The sequence below is a fragment of the Lichenostomus cassidix genome, chromosome 2, assembly GCF_008360975.1.
Source record: "Lichenostomus cassidix isolate B80296 chromosome 2, HeHo_3.0, whole genome shotgun sequence".
In the NCBI taxonomy this organism is placed as follows: domain Eukaryota; kingdom Metazoa; phylum Chordata; class Aves; order Passeriformes; family Meliphagidae; genus Lichenostomus; species Lichenostomus cassidix.
Window position 1 is genome coordinate 49,283,491 of NC_139482.1, and position 26,103 is coordinate 49,309,593.

The 26,103-nt window shown below is 43.8% G+C and overlaps 1 protein-coding gene across 3 annotated transcripts; it reads left to right on the forward strand.

Moving 5' to 3' along the window:
• The first annotated feature begins 473 nt into the window (after window positions 1–473).
• On the forward strand, window positions 474–13,611 carry PDIA4 (protein disulfide isomerase family A member 4). 3 transcript variants are annotated; one of them, XM_085051517.1, is made up of 10 exons: window positions 474–632; window positions 5,860–6,031; window positions 8,033–8,238; window positions 8,900–9,038; window positions 9,594–9,799; window positions 10,446–10,604; window positions 11,507–11,658; window positions 12,019–12,178; window positions 12,273–12,506; window positions 12,940–13,611. In XM_085051517.1, the coding sequence occupies exons 1-10, from the start codon at window positions 527–529 to the stop codon at window positions 13,350–13,352; spliced, it is 1,947 nt and encodes a 648-aa protein (XP_084907643.1). In that variant the 5' UTR covers window positions 474–526; the 3' UTR covers window positions 13,353–13,611. The 3 variants fall into 3 exon arrangements, with proteins under 3 accessions (XP_084907643.1, XP_084907644.1, XP_084907645.1); XM_085051518.1 differs by having other exon boundaries at window positions 12,022–12,178; XM_085051519.1 differs by lacking the exon at window positions 474–632 and adding an exon at window positions 3,457–3,940.
• Window positions 13,612–26,103: the final 12,492 nt, after the last annotated feature.

Here is a 26,103-nt window from a genome sequence, read left to right on the forward strand (position 1 = left end):
ACTGCACGCGGCGCGCTCTCATAGGCTGCCGCGGGACGCTGGCCCCGCCCCCTGGCGCCGGTCCGCCAATCCCGAAGGGCAATGTGGCTCCACGCGCTCGGGGCGGGGCCGCCCCGTCCCTCCCGCCTCCGCCCCCGGAGGCGGCCGCGCGCTCCACGCGTGGCGGCCCGCGGTTGGCGGCGCCGCGGCGGCCAATGGCGGGGCGGCACCTCAGAGCGGCCGGGCGGTTTGCACGCGGCGGCGCCGCCGCTTTTCCGGTGCCGCTCCAGCCGGTTGCACCCGTGTCCCGCCGCGACACCGCGGCCGCTGCCGCCGGGGGTCCCCGGGAGCGCCGCGAATTCCGCGAAACCCGCGCCCCCCTCGCCGGAGGCCCTCGTGACGATTGTTGATTGGCGGCCGCGCCGAGCACGTGTTGGGGCGGCAGCCAATCAGCGAGCGCGGCGTGCCGCGGGGCGGGGCGGTGGGAGCGCAGCGCAGGGAGCGGACGGGCCGGGCCGGGCCGGGCCGGGCTGGGAGCGGCGGCGGGATGAGGATGCGCGGGCTGTGGGTGCTGCTGCTGCTGCTGGGGCTGGCGCAGATCGCCCTGCTGGCGCGGGGCGCGGCGGCACAGGAGGAGGAGGATGGCGACGGAGGTGAGCACGGGCAGAGGCCGGGATTGCCCCGCGGGAGGCGGCGGCGCGGCCCCGGCGCTGGGCGCTGCGGGGAGCCCGGGCTGGCCGGACGCCGCTGCGGCTGGGATGCTCCTCGCAGGCCCTGGGCAGGGCGCTGAGCTCGCCCCGTGAAGGCGCTGAGGTCTGTGTGAGCCGCTTGTCCCGGCGCTGCCCGTCTGTCCTGCGCCGTGGGGCGGCTCTGCCTCGCCTCTCCCAAGCACGGAGTTACCAGCTAACTAACAATTAGCCATGTTAGCAATCCCCAGCTTATAAATCGCCAGGAAATTTGCGATTTCGTTATTCCGACTCATATCGGACAGATTGCGATTTCATTATCCGTAGAGGGACTCTTCATCAGCAACTGTGGTGATAAAACGAGGAATAATGGGTATTGATTGAAAGAGGAGAAAATCAGGTTCGATGTTAGGAAGAAGTTCTTTACGGTGAGGGTGGTGAGACTCTGGAGCAGGCTGCCCAGAGAGGCTGTGGATACCCTGATCCTAGCAGTGTTCAAGACCTTAAGCAGGGATGTGCTGGGAGGTGTCCCTGCCCATGGCTGGGGAGTTGGGACCATGAGGTCTTTAAGGTCCCATCCAACCCACAGCATTCTATGGTTCTGTGGCTGAGCACTCTTTTCTGTACTCATTTGTTTAGGGAATCTGTACATTCTTCATGTTTCAAAGTGATTTCATTTATTTTTCCACAGAAGGAAGGCCCAGTGTTATGGTGGTGTTTCTTCCCACTGTCTTTAAATTTCACTGACATGTGTCTCCTTTCCAAAATTAGTTGAAACAAAGCTGCTCAGGCTTATTGAGTATAGTGCCTGTATGTAGGAGGCAGACATTTGAAGGTGTTCCTTTTTTTAGTTTTAAATTTCTTTCATGTGGATTTTGGTAAATTATGTGTCTTTCATATTTCCTACATGAATACTGCTGTATTTTAAGTATTAGAGGGCATCTGGGGAGACTGGATTATGGATGACCTTCTGAACTCATGTCCTGCAAATTCTTGCTCACTGAACAGGCACTAAAACTTGCAGAAGTGCATTTAAATCAGTAGCCCTATTTGTGTAACTAACTGAATGATCTGTAGGATAAGGATCAAGAGATTTGTTCTAAAGGATATGGCATCTGCAGTAAGCAGATGGAGATGCAGAGTCTTCCTGTGGAGCTATTTTCTTTTTTTCTGTTGTAAACTGGAGTACAATTATTATGCCTCTTTCTCTGCTTTTTGCTAGAACGCTTGATTATGGTTTCTTTGTAACATGTGACAAAGCCTAGTACTGATTTCCCCTGCCGCCTTCAAAGGATGAAGTAACACCTGTGATGTTACTGTGTTTATCACTGGCTAACAGCAGTGGCTCAGCTTCTTGTGGGCCAAGCTCTCATCAGTATTTCCCATGCTTGCTGTTCTTCTCATTATAGGAATTCTTGAGATCAAAGGTACACAGTGATGGAAGTATCTCCTGCTGTGTGGAAGCTGAACACTACTCCATTGCCCAACTTGAATAATTTTCCAGTTTCTATTGTGTATCTTGAATTTGTATATAGATCATGAGCTACGCTTAAGAAGCCTTTGCCTTAAAAGTGCATATAGTTGGGGATTTCCATTTTTGCCCTTGGAACGCAGACCTGTGTGAAGTGGAATAAATTTACTTTGCAACAAGGAAGTAATCTTATGCACATTGATTGCTAGGAGGATGAAAAGTTCTAATCAAACCCATCTTGTTGCACTGCATGATTTGGGAAGTGAAGTTTGACCAGGGCAGGGAGGTGAATATGCTCGAAGCGAGGTTAGCCCAGATTGTGACCGCTGCACCCTTAGCATCCTGATGATGGGAAAGAAGGCATCATGTAGAGGATCCACTACAGAAAAGACTGAGGGCAGCTGATATTGGTGAAAGTCTTTTGAATGCCCTAGCAACAGATGATGAGTCTTAAGTTCTGTGTTTCTGAAAACTTACCTAATCAGGGAACAGTGCGCTCATGAAAAGGAAACTTTCAGGCAGGATCCCAAAGTCGTTGATGTCTGGATGCAGCTTTTTTGTACAGCATCTGCTTTGTTTAAGACAACATTACTAGGCCATGTTTCTGATCAACGCTGAGTGTTCAGTGAAGTTACTGTAAGAATTAATTTCAGAGTAGCTGTCATCCTGAAGAAGGTCTGCCAGCCAGCGTTGTATACTTCAAATCTTAAAATAAGTACCTTCTTGATCATGTTTTTTGACTTGCGTAGTGATATGTTGAAATTTGTGGAATTTTTTTTTTTTAGAGTAAAAGGGGGTTATCCGTATTTTACCAGAGGGCAAGTTTTAGCCACAGCTGTCACATCTGTTGGTTTGTCCATTGGCTTTGCAAGTTGCTTTGAGAAACAAAGACACTTCATTTTGGGGGCAGCTGTTTTATTTTCATGAGCTGACTTATGCAAGTATTTATTACCTACTTCTGCCACTTCAGGTGTCACAGTTAGACTCATTCTATTCTCTTTAAATTGTAAGTCTTTAATGCAGAGGAAAGTTTCCTGCTCTTAATGAAATAAAAAGTCTTGCTTGCTTCTCCCGTACTTGGTTGGGTCCCTGAAAAAGGTCTTTCAGTCCCAACAGTAAAATGGGATGTCAGAGGTAGCTATGATAGCCCTAGGTGTTGGTGAAGCTGGAGGCTACAGAAGGTAAGTCTGCACTCTTAATATATAGGTGTGGTTAACTTTTTTTTTAGTGCACAGGCTCCTTAAGCCACTTGGGGAAAGGTGGAGCCCTGCCGTTACAGTGCTATTGTCCTGCCTCCATCTCCAGGGAGGAGGAAGTGGGTGTGTATCATGCCCATGACAATGTGTCGCTGGCAGGTTGTACAGTCACCTGCAGGGAAAGATACTGGATTATTTCAGTGACAGATGGTGGATCTAATGGTTACGTTTTCCACCCGTACAGGATGTTTTTGCAGGTGATACATTGTTCTTGGTTTTCCAAAATGCCACTGTAGCTGCTGTGGTCTTTGTCTCCTCGGGGGTGGGTAGTGAGCACAGTAAGCAGGAGCAAGAGTCACAACCTGGTGGATAGTTTGAAATGCATGAGCAGAATTGGCTGGAATTTGGCTCAAATTCCTTTGTGTCCGGAAAAATCATGTCTGAAGCAATTTGCCAGGAATGCAATGGCCGGGAATTTAGGCACAGGCCAACCAGGAACACCCTGCAGTGAAACATGGCTCTCAGAACTGCTGGGCACCCATGTGAGGCACAAGTTTTGCTGGCTGAAGCCCCTGAAATCCAGCTGTTTCACCAGGGCAGTCCTGCAGGTATGTGACTGCGTAGCTTCACGCAAGGGTGAGCAAGTGCTGCAACACAGGAAGCATTGTCTGCTTGCAAACAGTGCTTTTAGCTGCTTCAAAGATCAGGTGAAACACTAGTACTTGTTAAAGAAACCTAATCCATCTGACTACTGTTGTGTGATAAATGATCTCCTGTGATCTCTCTCCTCACCAGGAGTTTTAATATTTTCGTGGTACATAAAGTTGACCTCTAATTAAAATCAGCATATTTTCTCCAGGAGTCCATACTGTTTCCTGAGAGCATATAGGCTTGTTTTTGTATACTTTTTTCTAAAATAAAAAAAGCTATTGCAATTCAATGGCATAATTTTATCCATGGTGAGATTGTTCCTATTGTCTGCTGTTGGTCTGAGAAAAGTGGGATTTGTTTTCTTCACTTTTTCATACCTGGATAGCACATATTCATCATTCTTAATGTTCAAGTTCCTGATGAAATCAGAGTATTTTCAAAATACTGCTACAGTTAACTCCTCTCAGCTTTGTCAAAAGCCAGTTAAAGTTAGATAGAAAACAGTTTTGAACCAGAAACCTTAATCCTTTTCCCTTTTTTAAATTTCTTTTTCACCCTACTCCTGGGACTCCCACTGGTCAAAAGAGACTTAGCTTCATTGTTTTACAGTTTTCATTTGGGATGAGATATTTTCACTACTTGTTCTGTAACTGAAATTCCTTTAAAGTCCTTCAGGAAGGTCTGGTTTCCTTGAAAGATAGCAGGGTTTTTTCTGGTAGTTTTTTTTAAGTTTAAAGGAACATGTGAAAGGTCAGATATTAAAGAAACCATCTCAAATTCCAAGCCAACAAAGAATGAATCAGTAGAAATGTCCTGGTGTCAGCTTTCACGTGCTAATTTTGCTTCTGTAATTTAACAAATCTGCTTTCTCCTTGAATGGCCTGTTCTGGACCAGTGCTTTTGGTCTTAAAGGCCTCCCCAAAAGTTCTTTGAAAGAAGAAGTTTTCACTCCTTTTTTTTTTTTTCTTTCAGGAAGAGTACCTGGCATCTGCCAGGTGCATAGGAGTGGGTTTTCATGGGCCTCCTGCAGTCATTTCCTTGGTTTTACACTGGCTGCAGCCTGGTGCTGATCCAGAGCAGAGTGATTGATGCTCCTGTGACTGGAAAGATCCCACAATAAATAGCAGACCTGAAACATTGCTGTAACTGAAAGCAAAAGTGGCAGAGGTGGATGGAGCAGTCAGGAAAGAAGCACCGTTTTGAAGTGCTGCCTCTAAACCACCTTGATAATAGCAAAATTTTGACATTTAGGTTTACAGCAAGTGTGTCTGTTTATTAGACCTTCAGACACGCAGCACATTGCTATTGTGGTGTTACAGGTCTCATGAATAGAGGTACAAGGGAAGCACTGGGGACAGATAACACCTGCTTTTTTGGTATAAGAGACTCATTTTTCCATCCTCAAGTTGGCTGCACTTAAAGGACAGCTGTTCTGCTGCATGATGAAGGGGTTCTGTTTGAAGTCAGGTATCATTTGTGTACCCATCTTGCTCAACAAAACATACATGTCTCACTGCCCACATTTCAACAAGATGTCCAACAAACCTTGGTGGCAACTGTTGCATAGACCTGTGTATTCTAATTATTCTTGTGTCCATTTTGTTAGTTCACCCTGAAATGTGAAACACCTGTTGAGAATTTACTGAAATATTTATATTGTTAGCTGGTATAGTGTGGGCAAAATTGGAATGGTCAAACATCTGAGTCCAAGCTTTTTGCAAACTGAGATAGGTGTCACTGTATGTGGAGCAGAAACTAACCTGTATGGATAATTTTCTTAACCATGGAAGATATCTAATCCATCTTTAATCTGGTACTGTCACGTTATTGTTAAATTTGACACAGTCTAAGCTTCATTGTATTTTTACTTTTCCAGAATCTGTTACAAAGGAAGAAGACGGTGACGATGATGATGATGAAGAAGATGATGAAGATGACGACAATTCTGTAGTTAAAGAAGAAAATGGGGTATTAGTCTTGAATGATGCAAACTTTGACACCTTTACTGCAGACAAGGATACTGTGCTGCTGGAGTTCTACGCACCATGGTGGGTTCACAGCAGCACCTCCTTGGGTGCAGTATCAGAGGGCTTCTCTGCCAGGACACACTCCTAAAAAGTGAATTGGGTTGCCATTTTAAAGATGACACAGCAGTAACTTCCCTGCAGGAGATGCACTGGACTCTGCTATAGTCCAGGGAAAGAGATGGTTCTGGTGGTGTGGAGGAACCCTTTTTCCTGTCACTGTACTATGCAATAACCAACAGCTTGCTCTTTCTCCACAGATGTAGGTCATACTGAGGGATCCCGTGCCAAGAGAAGCACCAGCCTGATTCTATCCCTGTTTTATGCCTATTAGGGTTCTGCAATGGTCCCAGTGAGGCCCAGAAAAGTCATGCAGTGTGGTCTTGCAGCCTGCTATCATACTGTACCAGTGCTGGACCACTGAGAACTTGTGCACTTGCTCATCTAGATGGAGTAATGAAGGCTTCCCTAGTAGGGGAATTGCTAGAAGATTTTCCTTTTCAAATTCACATTTCTGTCCTTGCCAGGAGGGTGTGGGATGATTAGGGCCATAGCTTGTTTGTATGACCAATTTAAGCAGTGCCTCATATATCTACCTAATGATGGTAGTTCTGCTGGCATCCCAGGGCACACAGCACCACTGGTCTGCCCCAGAGAGCTACAGTGGATTTACCTGCATGTAGCCAACACAAAGGATTTAGGCCAGAATGTGTCTTCTCTTGCATTCTTATGGACAAAAACATTAGGGGTGGTTACTGGGGGAAAACAAGAGTAGAAGATATTTTCAGTAGAGTTGCTGAGTTAGTGTTGCAGTCAGAACCTCTTTTCCTTTGTGGCTTAGTGATACAAAGATGACTTACTCAATGGTCCTTTTGCAGTCTCTGAATAGAGGGGGAATATGATCTTGCTTGAGGTGGAGTTGCATTTTAACTTGTGCCATTCTTGTCACAGAGAATTCCATCCCTGCTTGGCTGTAGGCACTAATTCTGCAGCTGTAGTTTGCCTGCATGAAAACTAAACATGAAGTTAAATTTATCTGAGCAGAAGGATGTATGTCATCTTAGACTAAACACCTCTCCTGTTTTTCTACTCCCCCTCCTGCCAGCACAGAGGCTAAGGAGCACAGGCTATCTGCCGTACACTTCTTTTGGTTTTCCTACATTTTCCTGGTTTCTTCTTTAGCTTGTCAAACTATATTTAGCTTTTCTTATGCTGGTGTCCTCTGTCATGCCTGCAGGAGCCTCTGTTCTTCCCAGAGAGTTCTGGTGGGGCCAGAGAGGGAGCAGATGCTGTGTTACCATGGCGGGTGTGAGATTTCATTAGGCCAGTGTTGCTGTTGGACTGCTAGCAGAGTGAAGAGGCAAGACCTTTCAAGTGCTAGAGAAGACTGCTTTTATTAATTAATTAACAATTTATATACACACAGAGGGCCATTCAGATTGGACCAATAATCATCCACCCTCAGGGATTAATTGGCCCAGGCGGTCAAACGTCTGTATCCAGAAGGCCGTTTCAATAACATGAAAGTTTTATCTTTATTTATAAAACATAGAAGAGAGAAATTCCCGTGGGAAAGGATCTGTGCTGCCACAGGCCAGCTTTACTGCTGGTTCATTTTCTCTTTACTTCAATTTAGGGTGCCAGGGAGAGAAGATGAACCTTGATTAGGGAGAAGCTGAAGTTGAATTGAGACCCTATTTGTGGGGGCGAGGAAGGAAGGAGGAAAATAATACAAGGTTTACAATTTTGTTGTAAAAACAGTTGTTTATTTTTTTTACAATAATTTTATAGAACATACGGCAATACATTCCATGTTGAATGAAAATTAAAAATTTTGATTTGAACAAACAGTCCATTAGCTACAGTTGCTCTCTATCTCTCCATGATCTGAACATGTAGCAAGACAAACATTTCTGTGTTGATGATGTGAACATCTGTCAGAAGGCATCCTGGAAATGCAGAGCAGCAGATACGTCTGCATGTCTGTTGTGCATTTACATACCTACTTGTGTCTTCCTCTGACAGGTGTGGGCACTGCAAGCAGTTTGCTCCTGAGTATGAAAAGATAGCCAAAACTCTGAAGGAAAATGACCCTCCTATTCCTGTAGCCAAAATAGATGCTACTGCAGCCACTTCACTGTCAAGTCGTTTTGATGTCAGTGGCTACCCAACCATCAAAATCCTGAAAAAAGGCCAAGCTGTTGACTATGATGGGTCTCGGACAGAAGAGGGTAAGCACCAATTCTTTGTGGTTCTCTGTAAGAAAGCAAAGAAGGCATGTGACCTTGCTTCTTAGTATGGGGCTGTTTTGAAGGACTCTGCTCTCAAGTCAGGTTATCTTAAGCACTGTAGTATTATGAAGTCTGAAATTTTCCCTGTTTTCTCAATGGGTTGCATGCTAGAGGACAATTTTGCAGGCAGTGGGTAGTGCTGTTACTGACAGAAGGTTTCTAGAAATATTACTTGACTAGGAGAGGAGGCAGTCTCATGTTTGCTGAAGGATCAGCCAATAAACATTTGATCTGTATATTGACTGTATATAAACCCACTTGTATTTTGTTTAATTAATATGCCCAACTCCAGTCAGCCAGGGAAAAGCTACCTTTTCTGTCTGTTTTGAGATGGAATTCAGTGCTGCAAAGTACAGATCTGTGCTTTGCATAGGACTCTCTTTGGGGTGAAGAGAAGACCTTCTTGGCAATACCAACAAGGAAATAAAGCATAAAGGAGCTTGATTAAGAAAGTGTTCTCATGTAAGCTTGATGTGTAAGCATTGGTCCAAGACCATGCTTGCCACCCTGATTCCAAATTCTTGGTATCATCTTGCATTTGAGATGCTCATGTTGTGATAAAATGCATGCCTGCTAATTGGGTTATTGAAATGTATTTCAGCAATTGTAGCCAAAGTCAAGGAGGTTTCTGACCCCAACTGGACCCCTCCACCTGAAGCTACTCTGGTATTGACCCAGGATAATTTTGACGAAGTTGTGAATGATGCTGACATAATCCTGGTGGAGTTCTATGCTCCATGGTAAGCAAGAAGCCAGTCACCTGTATTTGTCTAGCACAGGTGGCCTGAACACACTTGGTGAACCTGTCTTACGTTGTTATGCATCTGTACACAGCTTTGCCTCGTGCAGGTGTGTGTAGCTCTGGTGTACCTCAGTTACAATCTGCACCTGGGATCACATTGCAAATCACTAGCGAACTAGACTGGATCTATTTTCTCAGCAAAGCGTGGTTTGCAGAGAAAATAGAAGGTTTCTGTTGGTAGAAACTGAAGGTTCCCCATTTATGCTGATTTGGGAACACACTTCAATTTGGGATATTGAAAACCAAAGATAATTACTTGGTCCTTAGTTTAAAAATGGCCGCTAAAAATGAAGATACCTATAGTTGTGTGAGGCCAGGCACAGAGGCCAGCTTCAAGTTGGAGAGACATGTCTTCCTAGGCTGAACTGTCCTCTGTAGATTTAATGATCCCATTTCTGCTTTCTTCATTCTGAAAGACTTTTCTGCTTCAGAGGTTGAAGGTACCTGCAGGCTCAATGGCTTGTAGAAAGTGCCCTATGCCTTCCCTCCCTAGGTGTGGACACTGCAAGAGGCTTGCTCCAGAATATGAGAAGGCTGCCCAGGAGCTCAGCAAGCGCACACCTCCCATCCCTCTGGCTAAAGTCGACGCCACTGCTGAAACTGAGCTTGCAAAGAAGTTTGATGTTACTGGCTACCCAACTCTCAAAATCTTCCGCAAGGGCAAGCCTTATGACTACAGTGGTCCACGGGAAAAATATGGTACTGCAACTTACGCTTTTTCGTATTCCCTGAGGGCTTGACCACAAATATTATGCAGACTTGTTAATGTCATGGCAGTTGGGAAAGCTGAAAAATTGTGCTCGCATACCTACATAGGCCAGCAGTTTAAATTTGCATCTAATCTTTATACCATATTATGGTGGTACTAGCAGCTCCTTTTAACATAAAGTGAGTTAAATACACATGGTGAAGTGGTGGCAGTATGAGTAAATGGGCAGATTTTAATTGTAGTGGAATGCGCCATGAGGGCTGGAAAAATACTCATTATTAAGTTTTAGTAAGAGGTAGGACTTAAGACTATTCAAGTAGCACTTTGACTCATAGCAGGTTCAGGAGACAGTGAAGGGTTTGGAATTTCAGAGAGGAGCATTGCGTGCAAGGTCAGCTGAAATCTGTGGATTGTGTACTTGGTCACCTGTTTTAAAACCAACCTGAATGAGAATATTCAGAACTGCATCTTTAAAAACTTGGACTAAGGTCTTGCTGATTTGGTTTTTAAGTCACTGTACAGGAGGAGAGGTGTCCGTGGGGAATGTGGTATTAAGCAGTGTTGAGATGGAATGCCTGAACCTTTCAGTTCAATAAATGTTCTAAGCTATGTTTTGGTGGTGTGTTTGTCTCACAGGTATTGTCGACTACATGATTGAACAAGCTGGTCCTCCATCCAAACAGATTCAGGCTACCAAGCAGGTACAAGAATTTCTGAAGGATGGGGATGATGTTATCATCATTGGTGTCTTTAGTGGAGAGAATGACAAAACCTATCAGCTCTATCAGGAAGCAGGTAAAGAATGTTTTAAAATATTAATGAAATGTATGTTTTGATGAGATTCTGTCTAGGAGTCTGGGCATGAAGAAATAATTTATTTCTGCTCTTAGTTCAGTAGGAGAGGTTGGAGAGGAATAAGAAAGAGGAAGGGTGATCTTCTACTTGTACTCAAAAATATAAACTCACACCAGATTTTGAGGCTGTAACTAAAGGGTCAGACAGAATATACCTCTTCTTGGTAATTGTGTCCCTAAAAACACGTGGGCTAGAGGGGAGGGAAAATTCCTTTGTTCCTGAGGAACAAACCACAGTTTCTTGGCTTAAAGCCTAGATATGTTGGCTCTCTGTTACTCTTTTTTCATATCTGGCACTCCAGAGTCAGTCTTCACCAAACTCATTAGGGGTGAGAGGCCTGGAGAAAGAATCATTACCCACTTCTGGGTCAGTTTAGCTAGACCATTCCTGGCAACCTGTCTGCCTGCTTCTGGGACTGTTGTCGTAGGTGGATTAGGAGCTGATTTGTTTGCTCCAGCATGGCAAGATACAGAACTGTTTCCCAGGCTGCCCCAAAGCAAATAGTTTGGCTAGTTGACCTATTTGGGTGGAAGCCAAGAGATTTGATAAGAAAGTAACTCTTTCGCTGTATATGTTTTGGAAGCTGTTCAAGGTGTTTGAGTGTAGAATAACTCGTCAAGTGAATGGGTTGTTGAACAGCATTCAAATAGTGCTACTGGAATTGTATGTATATTCCTATGGTTCTCACCACTGGATGAGAGCTGTTGTCCAAGACTAGGTTGTTCTGCTTCACTTTGAGACTAGGAAGAGAGTTGCCTTGCAGTTGTAGTCTTAAGATCTCAGTTGCTGGCTGTCAGTTCATTTCTAATGACTTTTCCTTCACCCTAACCTTAATTTTCCAGCTAACAGTTTGAGAGAAGATTATAAATTCCATCACACCTTCAGCAACGAGATTGCAAAACTATTGAAAGCGTCTCCAGGAAAACTGGTTGTCATGCAGCCAGAGAAATTTCAGTCAAAGCATGAGCCCAAGATGCACGTTCTGAATCTTAAAGTGAGTAGCTGGTCCAGAGCTAAAAAGTTTGTGTATGGATTTCAGGTTGTCTTTGTATTTATGATGAGTTGGCATCTTCCTGTTGGAAGTACTTGCACTAGATATTTGAGTCAATTTGTTTGTCCTCAAACTGTATTGCTCTGTTCAAGAGAACTTTACGAAATTGGTCCAGATGTTACGTTTTCAAATAATAATTTGTCCTTACAATATTCAGTGCTCAAAGCTTTGAAGAATGTGGTGGCAGCATTGTTTTATAACATGGCCTTCTGTCTTTCTCATTCATGGGTGTATGAATATTTTCAGTAGTGTGAAATGCTGCTTAAATCTGTTTGTTTGAACTTTATTCACGATTTCTTTAAGCAGGACTCTACAGATGGATCTGAGATTAAAGAGCACGTGCTAAAACATGCTTTGCCTCTAGTTGGTCATCGCAAGCCTTCCAATGATGCCAAGAGGTACGCTAAGCGTCCTCTGGTCGTTGTCTACTACTCTGTGGACTTCAGTTTTGACTACCGTGTTGGTGAGTTTGCTGTTATAACCCTTCCTCCATTTTGAGAGGAAGCATGCACTAAGCAACTAGAAATTACCGATTATGTTCTGTTCTGTTTTTTCAGCAACCCAGTACTGGAGAGGCAAAGTTCTGGAAGTGGCCAAAGACTTCCCTGAATACGTGTTTGCTGTTTCTGATGAGGAAGATTATTCTTCTGAAATAAAAGACTTGGGCCTGCTTGAGAGTGGAGAGGATGTCAATGTTGCCATTCTGGATGAAGGTGGCAAGAAGTATGCCATGGAACCAGAAGAATTTGACTCTGATGTACTCAGGCAGTTTGTGCTGGCATTTAAAAAAGGTACAGTTTCTAAAACAGGGTTATCTAAGCTATTTTGTTTACCCTTCCAAGAGTTCTTTCCTGAGGCAATGGCTCCAGTAAACTGAGTGTGTTTTGCAACCCTAAAATGTTCCTGTGGTTTTGAAGTGTGAACTGATCATCCATATTTGGGACTACTATAATAAATCACTGGCTAGAACTTTGTGGAAGGACAGCCATAAAAAGAGGAGAAAGGTTCCAGGGAATTGCAAAACAAACTGTTGCCCAAATTTCATGAGGTTATTGGACTAAAAGGTTACCAGCTAACTAGCCTGTGTTTCATGCTGAGGCAAGTTCATTTGCTGGTGCAGAGATTTTTCCCTGGCAGGAGGGTGTATCTGCCCTTTCTTAGGGGAGACTGTAAGGGCTGCTCTTACCACATTCTAACAGTGTTGTGTGTTTTACTTCCCTCTAGGAAAACTGAAGCCAATTGTGAAGTCCCAGCCAGTGCCAAAAAATAACAAAGGGCCTGTGAAAGTGGTAGTGGGTAAAACTTTTGATACCATAGTGATGGATCCAAAGAATGATGTTCTCATAGAGTTCTATGCCCCGTGGTGTGGACACTGCAAGAAACTAGAACCAGTATATAATGAGCTAGGCAAAAAATACAAGAATGAGAAAAATCTAATTATAGCAAAGATGGATGCTACTGCCAACGATGTGACGAATGACCACTACAAAGTGGAGGGATTCCCCACCATCTACTTTGCTCCGAAGGACAAGAAGAACAACCCTATTAAATATGAAGGCGAGAGAGATTTAGAGCATTTGAGCAAATTTATAGAGGAGCATGCAACAAAACTCTCCAGAACAAAAGAAGAGCTTTAGATAAGATGAGGGTGGTGAAGAAAAATTGTTTGTACAATGTAGTTAAAATCAAGTTACTGACAAAACTTTGTGAGAGAAGAATTAAGCAGTTTTGAGCAAAGAGATTCTTGAGCAGTAAAGCAATTGCAGTATCATTTTTTTTTTATATGGCAGACAAGTTTTTTTCTGGACACTGAACTTAATACTCTAATATGAATGTCTTATGTTAGTTACTGTTTTGATCTTTGGAGAAAAATACATCCTTTATTTTTTGTGACTATCTTGAGCTTTATTCTTTGACTCCAATGCAGCTATTTTTAAGTTGAAAGAAACTACCAAAAAGGGAGAAGCAGAACCCTCAGACAAACAGATTTCTCTTATTTGTTGTTATGGTTACTGGGGGGAACAGTCCTTTCAGCCAGTCTTTTCTATTATGTTTCTGTGTACCTATCCATGTGAATCTATCACTGTATTCATAGCTGAGGATAAGAATGGAGGTTTTCCATGAAGTGTGGATGAATTATTTGGTCCTGCTGAGATAAGACACAGGGACTTGCTAACTAAATGTGCTCTAGATCTGTCTGTTTTAGCTTTGTGCCTCTCTATAGAGAGGGTGATGCTAAAATAGCAAGTTTTTCTAATTTACCTCTCTTTACTCATCCATATTGGCCCATTTATATCTTAGTCTTCCTGAATATGTTTTGCAGTAATTAGAGTATGGCAGAACAAGAGCATCTAGTGGGTGGAAATGCTGGGATTCTGATATCAAATGTAGGTGTTACTGTCTCCTTTCCTTTAGCAGAGAGAAAAGTTTGATAGTGATTCTTCTTTGGGCAAGCAGACCGAGACCTTCTAATGTCCATTATTCCTCTAGCAGGTACTGCAAGTACAAAGAATAATCACATCCCCTTTGTGCTCCCCTTGGGAGTATATGCATTTAAAAGTGGATTTTTATCTTGAATGGCCCAGTTTGGATATGGCCATAAATTTATGGGTCCTGTTGAGGTTGCCGACCTACATACTCTAGAAGCACTGTCTGCCTCTTCTCAAAGCTGTGATGCTGCAGTGTGTGCGACTTGAGTGTCCCTTGAGGCAGTTTTGGTTCACATTCTGTTTTACAGGGAACTCTTCTCCTAGCAGCACTGTTTTCTGTCTTGCAAAATATCACTGGTCTTCCTTCAGTAATTGCTGGTTGTGTTAATTTTTAGCTTTTTGGACTGTGTGCAAATCTAAAACCACCACCCAATCTATTTTTTAGTTTTTTTCTTCAGGGGAGATGCAGTCTTCTGTGTAGCAAGCATAAACCCATGTCCAGGACATGGCTGTTCAGGTATAGTCTGAGGACCCAAAAGGGCCTGCAAGGGGTTATGTAGTCCTCATACTTTCCTGCTGCACTTGGCATCCCTGTTGAAGGGATGTGCTTCCCTTCTGCCTTAACAGGGCACTGTCGCCACTGTTAACAACCCACACAGCAAAGCATAACTGTAAAATTATTCTTGCAGAGGTGTATGGGAATGCATGAAGGCTTTCCCTTAATTAATGGTTTAGCCAAAGCTAGTGAACAAAGCTCACCAGCAGATTATAAATAAGAGGGACAATATCCAATCTCCTGGGAGTGGTGGGGTGTGCCTGAATGCTATTCAGCTCCTGTTTATCAGCAAAAGCTGGGAAATGCTAAACAATCAAGTGTTAAAGCAGTGTCATCATTCACCTCAGGTCCTGACATTGTCCATCTCTTCTTCTCACATTAGAGGGCTTTTTTCTTCTGCTGTCCTTGAATGTACAGATACCTGTTAAGCTCAGGCAGTATTTCACCTACAAGACTCTTACCAGGTAAAGTGCATTATCTTCCCATCTACTGCCATTTCTGTTTGTAGCTCTTCTGTAGAGCTTTCAAAAGCTATAATCTGTTGTAAATGTGTTGTGCAAGAGGACAGGAGCGAGATCAGACTTAGCTGAGCACGAGGTGACTTCTTTCAGCTTTAGAAAATATGCATACAAGCCAAGTAACAAGTTCTGTCTTCTCTACCAGTGTTACCAACTCAGTTCTTCAAAGAAGTAAGCACAGGCTTTTAAAATCAGTTCTTAAAACACAGTTCAGGTTCTATCCCTAAGCAAATATCTCATGCAGTGTTGCTGGGAACTAAATTGCTTCTGCTTGTTAGTTGCAGGCTTAAAGGGTTTTATTCCAAAACAGATGCTGTCTAATTAACAGGAGGATATGGATAAATACAGAACATGTAGATGGGTGGGTATTGGTGGTGAAGGACTACAGTCAGTGCTGAAGCACTATTGTCCTCGGGACAGTAAGGGTTAAAGTTGAGCGTGGGAGCTTCTCACCACTCTTCTCACAGGTGCTAAATTAATAACTGTCATTTGCAATGCTGTACTGTTTCTTTTAAAATTTTTCCTCCCAGCAGGAGCTGACACCACTCTGGTTTAGGTTATGAGCAGTAGAGGGAATGAGGATTTGTTCCATCCTTACACTAGTGTCACCTGGCCACATTTCCTGTGAGTCCTTGGCTGTGCCACACACCTTGGCATCTGCATATCATAATAAATGCATTTATCACTTCCCAGCAAGATGAGGATACTGTTGCCTCTGAGCTCTAGGCAGAGTCATACTGGAAAGCAAAGTGTTTTCCTTAGATCTGGTATCCTATCCTTTGCTGTGTGCACTCTCAACATCACATCAGCTCTCTGTGAAACTCACTGGGATGGATACATCATCAGGTCTGTTATCTCTGTACAGCAAGTGATATTAATGTGACTGATTCATTCTAAGGAGAACAGGTCATACCATCTCTTGGAATTCGTTACATTCATTGTGCATGCCTGCTTTTCCCTTCCTGATGCATTAGGATGCTTTCCTAAACATCCTAAACTCTTCTATGAAAGGGTTACCTAAATGCTGCTGGTTAGCCTTGGGGTTCCCTTCTTACAAAAGAAAAGAAATGCACGCAGTGCAGGAGAGTAAGGGAGCTCCCCTCACTTGCTCTTAGCCACAGCTGCATGAGCATATGGCATCATTTCTGATTATGGTTCCAGGTGGAAGAGATCCTGCAGTTTATGCTTCAGCACAGGACTGATTTCTGTAGTATTTACAGTTCAGAGAGCCTGGCCTGGTGTATCTCCCAAACATGCACCCTTTTGAAAACAAATTTGTTTCTGTAAACTGTAGTACATCCTAAAGTAGTCAGACTTGAGACTTCTTCAGGGTCAGCTCCTTTCCCTGAAGGGTCAAGAACTAAGGTATGCAGCAACTGTAGCACAGATGGTGCTCCTTGAGGAATGAGTTTGTCTGTAGTGTGTCTGGGACAGTAGGTACTGGCCTGGCATCTTGATACTGCATTAAGTGGTTTTTTTTTTTTCTTGCACTGGAAGAGATTTGTTAACAGTAGAGGGTTTGTAATCAAGGTTATTACCTGGTTTCTACTCTAAGCAATTTTGTATGTCAAAATTGCTATTATAGTGCCTGGGTATGGCCCAGGATTTGGCTGATAGCAAGCAAGGCACTACAGAGCTGGAGAGTGCTCCACAAAGTTTTATTTGCCCTCTTGTACATGAGGCTGTGTGTTGAGGAAACGGGCTTCTGAAAAGTAGAACATGAATAAATGACACAGGTTAAAGGCTTCTCAGAAAGTAGTATTAACTGTAGGGGTCAGACTGGTGTTCTTTCTCTTTTGGCCACTGCAAGCTGTTCATGCTCCAGAAGGTCTTTTGCTGACAGCCTGCATTGGTAAGGACACTGGTCAGAGGGTTGAGTGTTGCAGTCTGCATGTTCAGCTCTTGATGTGGGTAATGAGTAAGTCAAGCCCTGTGCAAACTATGTAATCTGCTTAGTCAGACTGGTGTTGACCCTTGTATTTGTTGTGCAATTTGGCTTTGGTTTGCTGTGTTTGACTTGCAAAACTCCCTTTGTCAGAGCAGATCAGGGATATATGAGCAAGCCTAGATGAATTAAATGCTGTAGCATCTTGGCTCAGTTGCCAGGCATCTCTGAGACTTCAGCGCAGCTTGAAGTGTCACAGGAATCACTGCACATCACTGCAATGCATTTATGGGGAGGGCTCTCAATTGCCAGCTACACAGGGCTCCCCTTCTTTTCCTGCCTGGACCCGTGGTAGGTTGTGTGAAGCCATGCAACCACGGGCAGAAGTAATGTTCTTCCACCATGCATGACCTGTCTTGATACCTGCCCAGAATCCCACTCACAAGTCAGTTGTTTTCCTTCAACATCTTTGAAGGTTGCTCTGTGCTTGTCAGGGTTTGACCCTGACTAAATGCCAGGCACTTCTGCTCTCTCCTGCTGCAGATGTGCAGGAGAGGGGAAAGAAAAAAAAAATGTAAAAACGCACACCAATCTCATGAGTTAAGTGAGATAGGACACTGGTAGGAGGACGCACGGAAGAATGGGCAGACAGGCTCTAAACTTAAAGTTGCAAAGTGATTTAATTACCTAACCGAGTTGGGGGATAAATGAGAGGCAAAAATAAACTTTTCATACACTATTTTGTTCACTCACCCCCCTCCCTCTTACAAACCCATTTTTTATTCACCCCCTTTCCTCCTTCTAACCAACAGTTTGGGTAGGGGGGCAGGGTGTGTGGGGTATTTTCTCAGTCCACAGAGCAAGTCCATAAATCTATTCATCACCACAATTCTTCCACTACAAATACTCTTTATCTCTATTTATCTCTCTCTCTCTCTGGTTTCTCTGCTCTCACCCCCTCTCTCTTAAGAAGCAGTCTCTCTGCTCACCCCCCTTCCAACAACATGGGCAGGGTAGGGGTTTGTTCTCTGGTCAGTCCATCAGGGAGAGAGGTTCTCTACTTAGCCATGGGGTCCTTCCCACTAGAGACAGTCCTCTGCGAACTTCCTTGGCATGGGTCCAATCTCACGAGCAACATCCCACCCGAATTCTGCTGCAACGGGAGTGTCTCTGCCCATAAGGAGCTGTGCAGACTCTCCCAAGCCGAGGCCAGGCTGCTTCCATCCCAGGAGCAAGGCCTTTCTGTTGCAAGGCCTTTGCAGCTTTGACTCTTTCAATGAGACTCCCACCGGATCACAGCTTTCTCCAGGCATCCACCTGCTCCTCTGGCGTGGGCTGTGGGTGGATTTCTGCATCCTTGTGGACTCCATGGGCTGCAGAGGGAACCTCCTGCTCCCCCCATGGCCTTCACCACGGCTAGCAGAGAGTTTTCAGCTCCAGTGCCTGGAGCACCTCCTCCCCCACCTTCTTCACTGACCTTGGTGTCTCCATGCTGTTCTCCCTTCACATATTTTTACCTCCATCTCCTCCTCCTCTGACTACAAAGAAGTGCATGCCAACCTTGTTTTGAATTTTTCTTAAACATGTTTTCACAGAGGCGTAACTAGCACTTCTAATTGGCCCAAACTTGGCTGGCAGTATGTCCATCACCCTCAGAGCCATCAGAGACTGGCTGTTGCTGTTGAGCAGCTAGCAGAGTAATGAAGGCACCAGTTCTCAGTGGCAAGAAGGAATGACCTTTATTGTTTTGATTTCATCACATATATAGAGTTCTCAAAAGTCACCCAGATTGGTCAGTCAGAAGCCTTCCCCCAGGCCTGATTGGCCAGGCCTGCACTGTCCAAATTCTGGGACACTGTTCCAACAACATCCAAACTTTATCTTTATTTATAAAACACAAGAAAATTTCTCATGGGAAAAACCTGTGCTAGCCACAACTGGCTATACTGGACTTGGGAAAAAACTTCCAGAACTTTCACCCAGGACACAAAAGAGCCATCTTTGTGCCACTCCCCACCCCTCAGACACTTCCCCAAGCCCACCACAACAGCTTCTGAGGGGTTTAAATTTCTCTTAGATGTTAAAGATACCTTGCTGATGTTTTGGGCCAATCAAAACCACCACAGTGCTGAAGCCAGTCCCTTTAGATACAGCTCTGCCTGCTCTCAGGTCACAGACTGATGCCATGTTAACATTAATGCTGGATTTTCTGTGTCAGGAGCACCTGGTTTTGTGTGAAGCTGTTCTGCTGTAATCTGTCTGAACAAGCTCTATGTACCGTGAAAACTAAATTATCACGTCTTTGCAGAGGCTAGATGAGACTGCTTGGGTCTGGAATGACATGACCACTCTCCAGTTTCATTTTTGCGTCTAGAGAAAGGTATCTGATCTGTGAACTACTCCAAATCCTTACAAGGTGGGAGTTTCAGTTTCAGAAATGCTGTTCACATCCCAAGCTGTGTGTGACTTGGTTAACAGAAAGGTAAAGGAGATAAAGCTATATTCAATCTAATCATGCAAATAAAACCCTTATCACAATTGGTAACCCAATCCTTTGATGGATTTCCATATGGGGTTTTGAACAGCCAATTGTTTCTTCATAGTGAAAGCTGACACTTGTCAGCCTGGCCTGCATTAATACCCTCCTACTTGCCTTTACATTACAGTGGCCTTCCTGAAATTCAGTATGTTTTGCCTTACAACAGGAGAGAATTGTTCTGCAATAAAGTCTGGTAAAATGCTGCTCAGCATGATAAAAGCAAAATAAAAGAAAATATAGCAGAAAGTGGTCTCAGGGGAGGAAAAAAAGGTACATGATAACTCAAATTTCCCTAAAGTTAGAGAAATCAAGGCTAAGACAGAGCCATTTACTCAGCTAATCTTGTTGGTTTACATATCAGACCACAAGTTCTCAGCTGTTTGCTTTCCATGTTCAGCCTAATGTCTTTGGACAGTGGACTTTAGTGATGTATATTCATAGGAGGGTTGGCTCTTCTTTTGTGATTTTGAGTTGGTTTTGGTCTTCTCCAGTGTCAAGATGATATAATGACTGAAGTAAAACTCCACTAGTTTAATTAAGCTGTAGTTTTTCCCAGCCAGCAGATCTTCACAGAAGGCCTAGCGACAGGTGGGTTCAGCTTTGTTTAAGCTCCTTTCCCTGAGCCTGAAAGAGCAGTAATAGAGTGGCTGACTTGAGCAGATGCAAATCAAGTGAGCTGTTTACTGGTGTACTAACAAGCCCATGGAAATGTAAGTGGCCTTACTATAATCTGCCTGCCTCTTTGTTTTTCTGGGAGATCACCCTTAATGTTCAATTTGGACAAACCAGCCAATCTTTAAATAGAAAAATCACATTTTAAATAAAGAAAAAAAAGGTCAGAGTGGGCTTTGTTTTTTCATTATTTAACTTCTTGCTTTCATCTTACCACTGTCTGAAATCAGTAACCAATCTAGACCCTACACTTTAATAGTGATAAAAGAATGAATGAACACTGCCTGATTCAACAGGGTCTAACAGCAAAATTTAGTTGTTTCAGACACTTTGACTTCAGAGGATCCATCAAATGCATTCATAAGTATCCTGCCGTACTCATTTGTTTGCCACAAGAAAGGAGTGGTTATTATGTGGTTCTCTGCTGTCTGTGATATTTCCTTTCTCCTAGGTCAACTTTTCTTTCTTCTATTAAATTGAATCTAGTGTTAATCTTTCAGAATAAGCAAGATACATCCAGCATTATGGAGGCAACAAAGCTTTCCTCATCCCAAGCCGTGATTTATTAATTCCAGTAAAAGATTCAGTATCAACAAATCAGGTGCTTGGCACCTGCACTGGAATATAAAGCTTTAAGTTTGGTATTTGGGATGCATCTACAAGGGAAAAATCTGCCTGGAGGGGGAGAATCAGACAAGATCCAAAACAAATTGGGTGGTGAGTAAAGCCCAGTGTAGCTTCAGCCAGCAGAAAAGGACCTGAAAACCACCTCTCTTTCAGACTTAGGCAGATTTCTTGAGGTCACAGAACTGTGCTTGCAGTCTTTGGTGATCATCAGCATAAAACTCCCTCTGGAAAGCAGGTGCCTGACATGCTCCATCAAAGAATTTATCTTTGAGCAGGAGCTGTGACCCTCCATGCTTTTACAACAGTGGTTAGACCTTCTGCCCAAGGCTAAGGAGACAAATCTCCCTAAAAATGCTCAGATGTGCATCTTTTCAGAAAATGCTTTAGCTCTCTACCCATCAGAGACAGCTAGGCTGTCCCTTCTGCTGCTTTTTTTCTGCTGCACCTGTCTGACCAGCCATAGTTCTAAAATGGTGTTCCTATTCTGCTCCTCAAAAATACTTAGCAACACTTTTAATTGTGCTGAGTGGTATGTATTTACAGAGGCATTTGTATTCATAAAATAGTAGGAGTAAGTTTTCAAGAACAAATTAACTACTTCAGCTATTGCCATCTTCCTCAGAAATCCTTTGACTGTTTTTTTTTTTCATTTTGGTTTTGTTTTTGTTTTTTGGTTTTTTTTGGTTGTTTTTTTCTGGGAAATAACAGACAGTTGTCTTCCCATTGTTTCAAAATTTAAAAGAAACCCAAACCCAAACCAAGTTACATTACATCTGTAGTTCTTTGTGCTGTCTGGCCTTTCTCCAAACCCCCATTAGCTTAATATTGCCCTGAATTCTTCAGATTTTGGCTCTCCTGAGGTGTTTGTTTTACCTGAGCCCTGATTTTGGATCATCCCTAAAGTTTCTCTTCCCAAAAAATCCTCACAGCTTCTCCTAACAAACCTGATGCTCTTAGGCTTCTCCTGGAACTGTAAATCCTTGCACATTAAACCCTTTACTTGCAGTCAAGTCTGATTTGGCACCACCACTACACACTCAGTTTGCATCTCTCATTTCCCCGCTCACAGCCCTGGGCAAAGGGGTGCAAGGGCACCCTTTTTTTTGCTTGTACCTCTGCAAGGGCAGGGCATTCTGGGTCCTGCACTCTGGTAAAAGCAGGGCAATGACTGCAAGAAATGCACAGAGCCTCTGTGGCTGAGCACTCTCCATCCTCTCTGTCACCCTGCTCTCCAGAGAGGCAGGAGCAATGCTGGCCCTGTGCACTGCCCTTGTCCCTCCCAACACATCTGGGAGCTGTAGGGTGCTTCATGGAGCAAGTCCTGTCTCTCAGGGACACCTCTGCTCAGAGCACCCTGCTGTGCTTTTGGCATGTCACCAGGTTAATCTGAATTAACCACCTTATGTTCAGTGCTTTGGAGGCTGCAGGCAGCCTGGCAAGCTGAACCGCCAAGAATTTGGCTGGAAGCATGGATATTACTGTAACAGGTGCAGTTATAAATCTTAGAAAAGTTTTTGGGAGGGTTTTGTGTGTGTGTGCTTTCCCTTGCACTAAAACTGAGCCACTGGTGGCAGTGATGAACAAATTCTGCCAGAGGGTCTGGTCGGGGTGCAAAAGACTAGTCAAGTGCAGTAGTGGGAAGGGGGGAAAGAGAGAACGAGGAGATCAATCTGTAACTGACTGTGAACAATCAATTGAGATACCCCACTACCTTCGGACCAGCCGAAGCAGTAGTTTTACCCAAGGAGTATTTATACCTTCCTTAGAGATACGCCTTGCAAGTTATGGCTACTCACGGACCAATGTCCTTCCTTTTCCACTGCCCAGGCATTCACGTCTCTAATCCCGACAGCGCGGTGAAAGCCACGGTTGCAAAGACACGCCTTTAAGTACAGAAAAAGCCTTTCCTTCCCGCTGGGAGGCCCCGCCGCATTCTGGGAAAGCAGTATGGAAATCACTCCCACCGCCCCTGCTGCCAGCGCCACCTCCCACCGCCCTTCCCTGGGAACGGCACTGCTCTGGAGAGTTTTCCCGGGAGCCTCCTAACAGCTGGCGTTTTTCCCCCCTCACATCTCTTTGTTGTGTTTTCCGAAGAAAACTAGGCTTCTAGTGTATAAACACAATCACCTCTCGCTTGTACCTCCTTCCTTTGGCTTGTTTTGATGGCTTTAATCGCTGGCATGGCAAAAAAAATGGGAGAAGGGAGAAGGAGGGAAGGAGGGAAGGAAGGAGGGAAGGAAGGAGGGAAGGAGGGAAGGAAGGAGGGAAGGAGGGAAGGAGGGAAGGAAGGAAGGAAGGAAGGAAGGAAGGAAGGAAGGAAGGAAGGAAGGAAGGAAGGAAGGAAGGAAGGAAGGAAGGAAGGAAGGAAGGAAGGAAGGAAGGAAGGGAGGAAGGGAGGAAGGGAGGAAGGGAGGAAGGGAGGGAGGGAGGGAGGGAGGGAGGGAGGGAGGGAGGGAGGGAGGGAGGGAGGGAGGAGCTCCTAGGCATCCCGATGGAGGGGAGCTCCACAGTTTCCAACCGAGGTGTTTGAAAGGCTGGCCTTTGTACAAGAGTCAGTGATTCAACGTTTGTGCTTCGGGCCAGTGCTGAAAATTTGTATCAGCTCACTGGGAAACTGGGAAATGAGCACTAGAGGCAGCCCAAGGGGAGCAGTGGCAGCACATGGTTAGGATAAGTCAGGAGATGGGAGCATCCCCACCTGCCAGAAGCAAGCTCAGCTGCAGAAAGGAGCTTCATGTCTGAGAGTTTCCCTTCAGTGTATTTTTCAGCTTCTGCATGTAATGAATGCAGACATCAAAAAGCACTGATTCATCTGATTTATTTTCCTTTGGGCTTCTCTCTCCTTTCTCAAGAAGTCTGCTTTTGCTATGGGAATTCTTAGTCTCTTCTGCTTAGTGGAAATCTGACCCAGGCATAACAGCATTTTCTCCTTATGTAATAAGCTAAAGGAAATGGTAGTTAATCTCTCTAATTACTACCTATTTCCATCCACAAAGGCTTGTCATTATTGAAGGAAGCCAGGTTTTCCTGGGCTTGGAGGAATTCTTGGGTTTTCTCTCAAGGCCTGTGGGTGTAATTTTCTCCACAGCTGTTGGTGTAATTCTTCATTGGAAGTGTTTCCATAACTGACTTCGAGGAATGCTTCACAGCTCAGTCTCTCTTCAAACTCCTAAAAGTTTCCAGGGGTGCCAGCATAGATGCTGGGGAAAATAATTAGCAGGAGCAGATGGAGTTTTATCCCCATAGTCCTGCTCTGGTGAGTGTATAGTGAAATGTAACATGCCCAAGCTGCATGCAATTGTAATGCTCACTGCAGAAAGGACACAAGTATTTGGTTCTTGAGTTTGAGTTCTTGTCATACATATGCAGGAGGAAAATATCTGTCTCTCACCCATTGCTGTGTTTCCATCATGTCTCCTCCTTAACCCTTCCCACAAACATGGCAACAGGTGCTCTTTTCCTTCTGTGGCCTTGCAAACTGCCACTATAATTGCTATAGCATGACCCATGGAGGGGAGCCCCAGGGAGAGTGGTGAAGTAGATTGTGAAAAAAACTGGTGCCTCCCTCAGATCTGGAGTGGCCTGTGATTATGAAACCTGAGATAGGTTTGAGATACTGATTGTAACAGGGAAGGAAACTCATCACTCTGTCACAAAGACAGCTTTCAGAAGGGTTCTGTGTCACATAAAGAGATCAGCTAGATGAACTTTCTCAGCAGCAGTAAAATCTGAAACACAGAATGTGTTAAAGCAGAGAGAAATCCTCCAAGGGCTGCAGTTGCTGTGTTTTGCATGGAATCACATGATAAATGTTCCCTGCATTTTCCTCTGAATGTTCATTTTGCTGAAGACACACAACTGAAAAGAGACATAGTGAAATGGTGGGGGTTAGCAAAGAACTGGTGCTTAAATGTTTGGATGGATTGCTAGTAGCAATGTTTTGACTTTTTTTTCTTCCTAAGCAGGGACAGCAGCATTATTAGTTATCCAAAGCTTGAAACCTTCATATCTGATCTTTGCCTTGCAGTTTCAGAGCCTGGGTGACAAATATAGTCACAGATGATCACTGAGATGTTAAGTTCCTGAACTTTGATATAAATTTATTCTTTCTTATTTTCTTCTATCAAAGTTTTATTGTATGTCACTACTACAAATTGAGTAAATTCTGGTCTGTTTTACTTAGCCTGGGTTTCTTTTTTATTTATTTATTTTTCATTAGAAGATCATGGACTCAGATTTTTTTTTTATCTGACCAGAATTCTCTTTTAGAACCAATTACAGAAACATAAATAAAACCAGACTTGTGCCTAGTCCTCCTACTTAGGGAAAGAACTCTAGAACAACAGGAAGTATTAAAAATTATTTGGAGGCCATGGTGCCATCCATCGTGGCTATAGAAATTTTCATGAAAAAAGAATTGTTTGCAAAATGATTTATTTTATCCATACCGTCTGTCTTCCCTGAAACTTGGGGATTTTTTTCAGTAGTGTACAGTACAATACTACTGTACTGTAGTTATTCTATTCTAACTAACATGTATGATAAGTTTCCATTTAGCTTCATTTTTACGCTTGCTGATAATTAGAGCCATGCCTTCAGTAAGTGTAAAAGAGTATTGCATTATTAACATCAATTACTGTTAGTGCTTATTGGCACTGAAAGAGCACCCACATGTCACAACCAAACCAGCTCCCCCTCTGACAGGTGACAGTACCAACAGCAGGCAAGATACATTTCCCTGCAAGCTCCTTAAGGCACAGAATTAATGCATTCTGATTTACAGCAGCTATGGTCCTTGGAGTATTCACAGGGCTAGGACAGTGACAGGGAGTGATACACAATTACTGCAGCACATTCTGAAGGCGTATCTCCTTTAGATCTGCAACCTGATGTTGTTTTACGTTGGTGGGGAACAACTTCTTAAATTATAGATCTGTGTTTTCAAGAAAACAAAGAAAATTATTTCATGCGACACTGTTAGCATCACTTCCTTCTGAGGCCAAGTGAAACGTGGTTTTCCCCTACTCGGAGTATGAATCCTAAAAGAGATAACCTGTATCACTGTGAAAATGTTTTGTATCTTCTGGGGTGTAAAAAACCTGTGAAGTATCTGAAATTACACACTATGTCTTTTTTTTTTTCTTTTTTTTTTTTTTAACTTG

What these genes read in the sequence shown, in the direction of transcription:
- PDIA4 (XM_085051517.1), top strand. Translation starts at nt 527, where the DNA reads ATGAGGATGCGCGGGCTGTGGGTGCTGCTGCTGCTGCTGGGGCTGGCG. An exon ending in TGCACGTTCTGAATCTTAAA is followed by an intron (nt 11,659 to 12,018) that starts GTGAGTAGCTGG and finishes GATTTCTTTAAG; the next exon opens with CAGGACTCTACAGATGGATC. An exon ending in CAGTTTTGACTACCGTGTTG is followed by an intron (nt 12,179 to 12,272) that starts GTGAGTTTGCTG and finishes CTGTTTTTTCAG; the next exon opens with CAACCCAGTACTGGAGAGGC.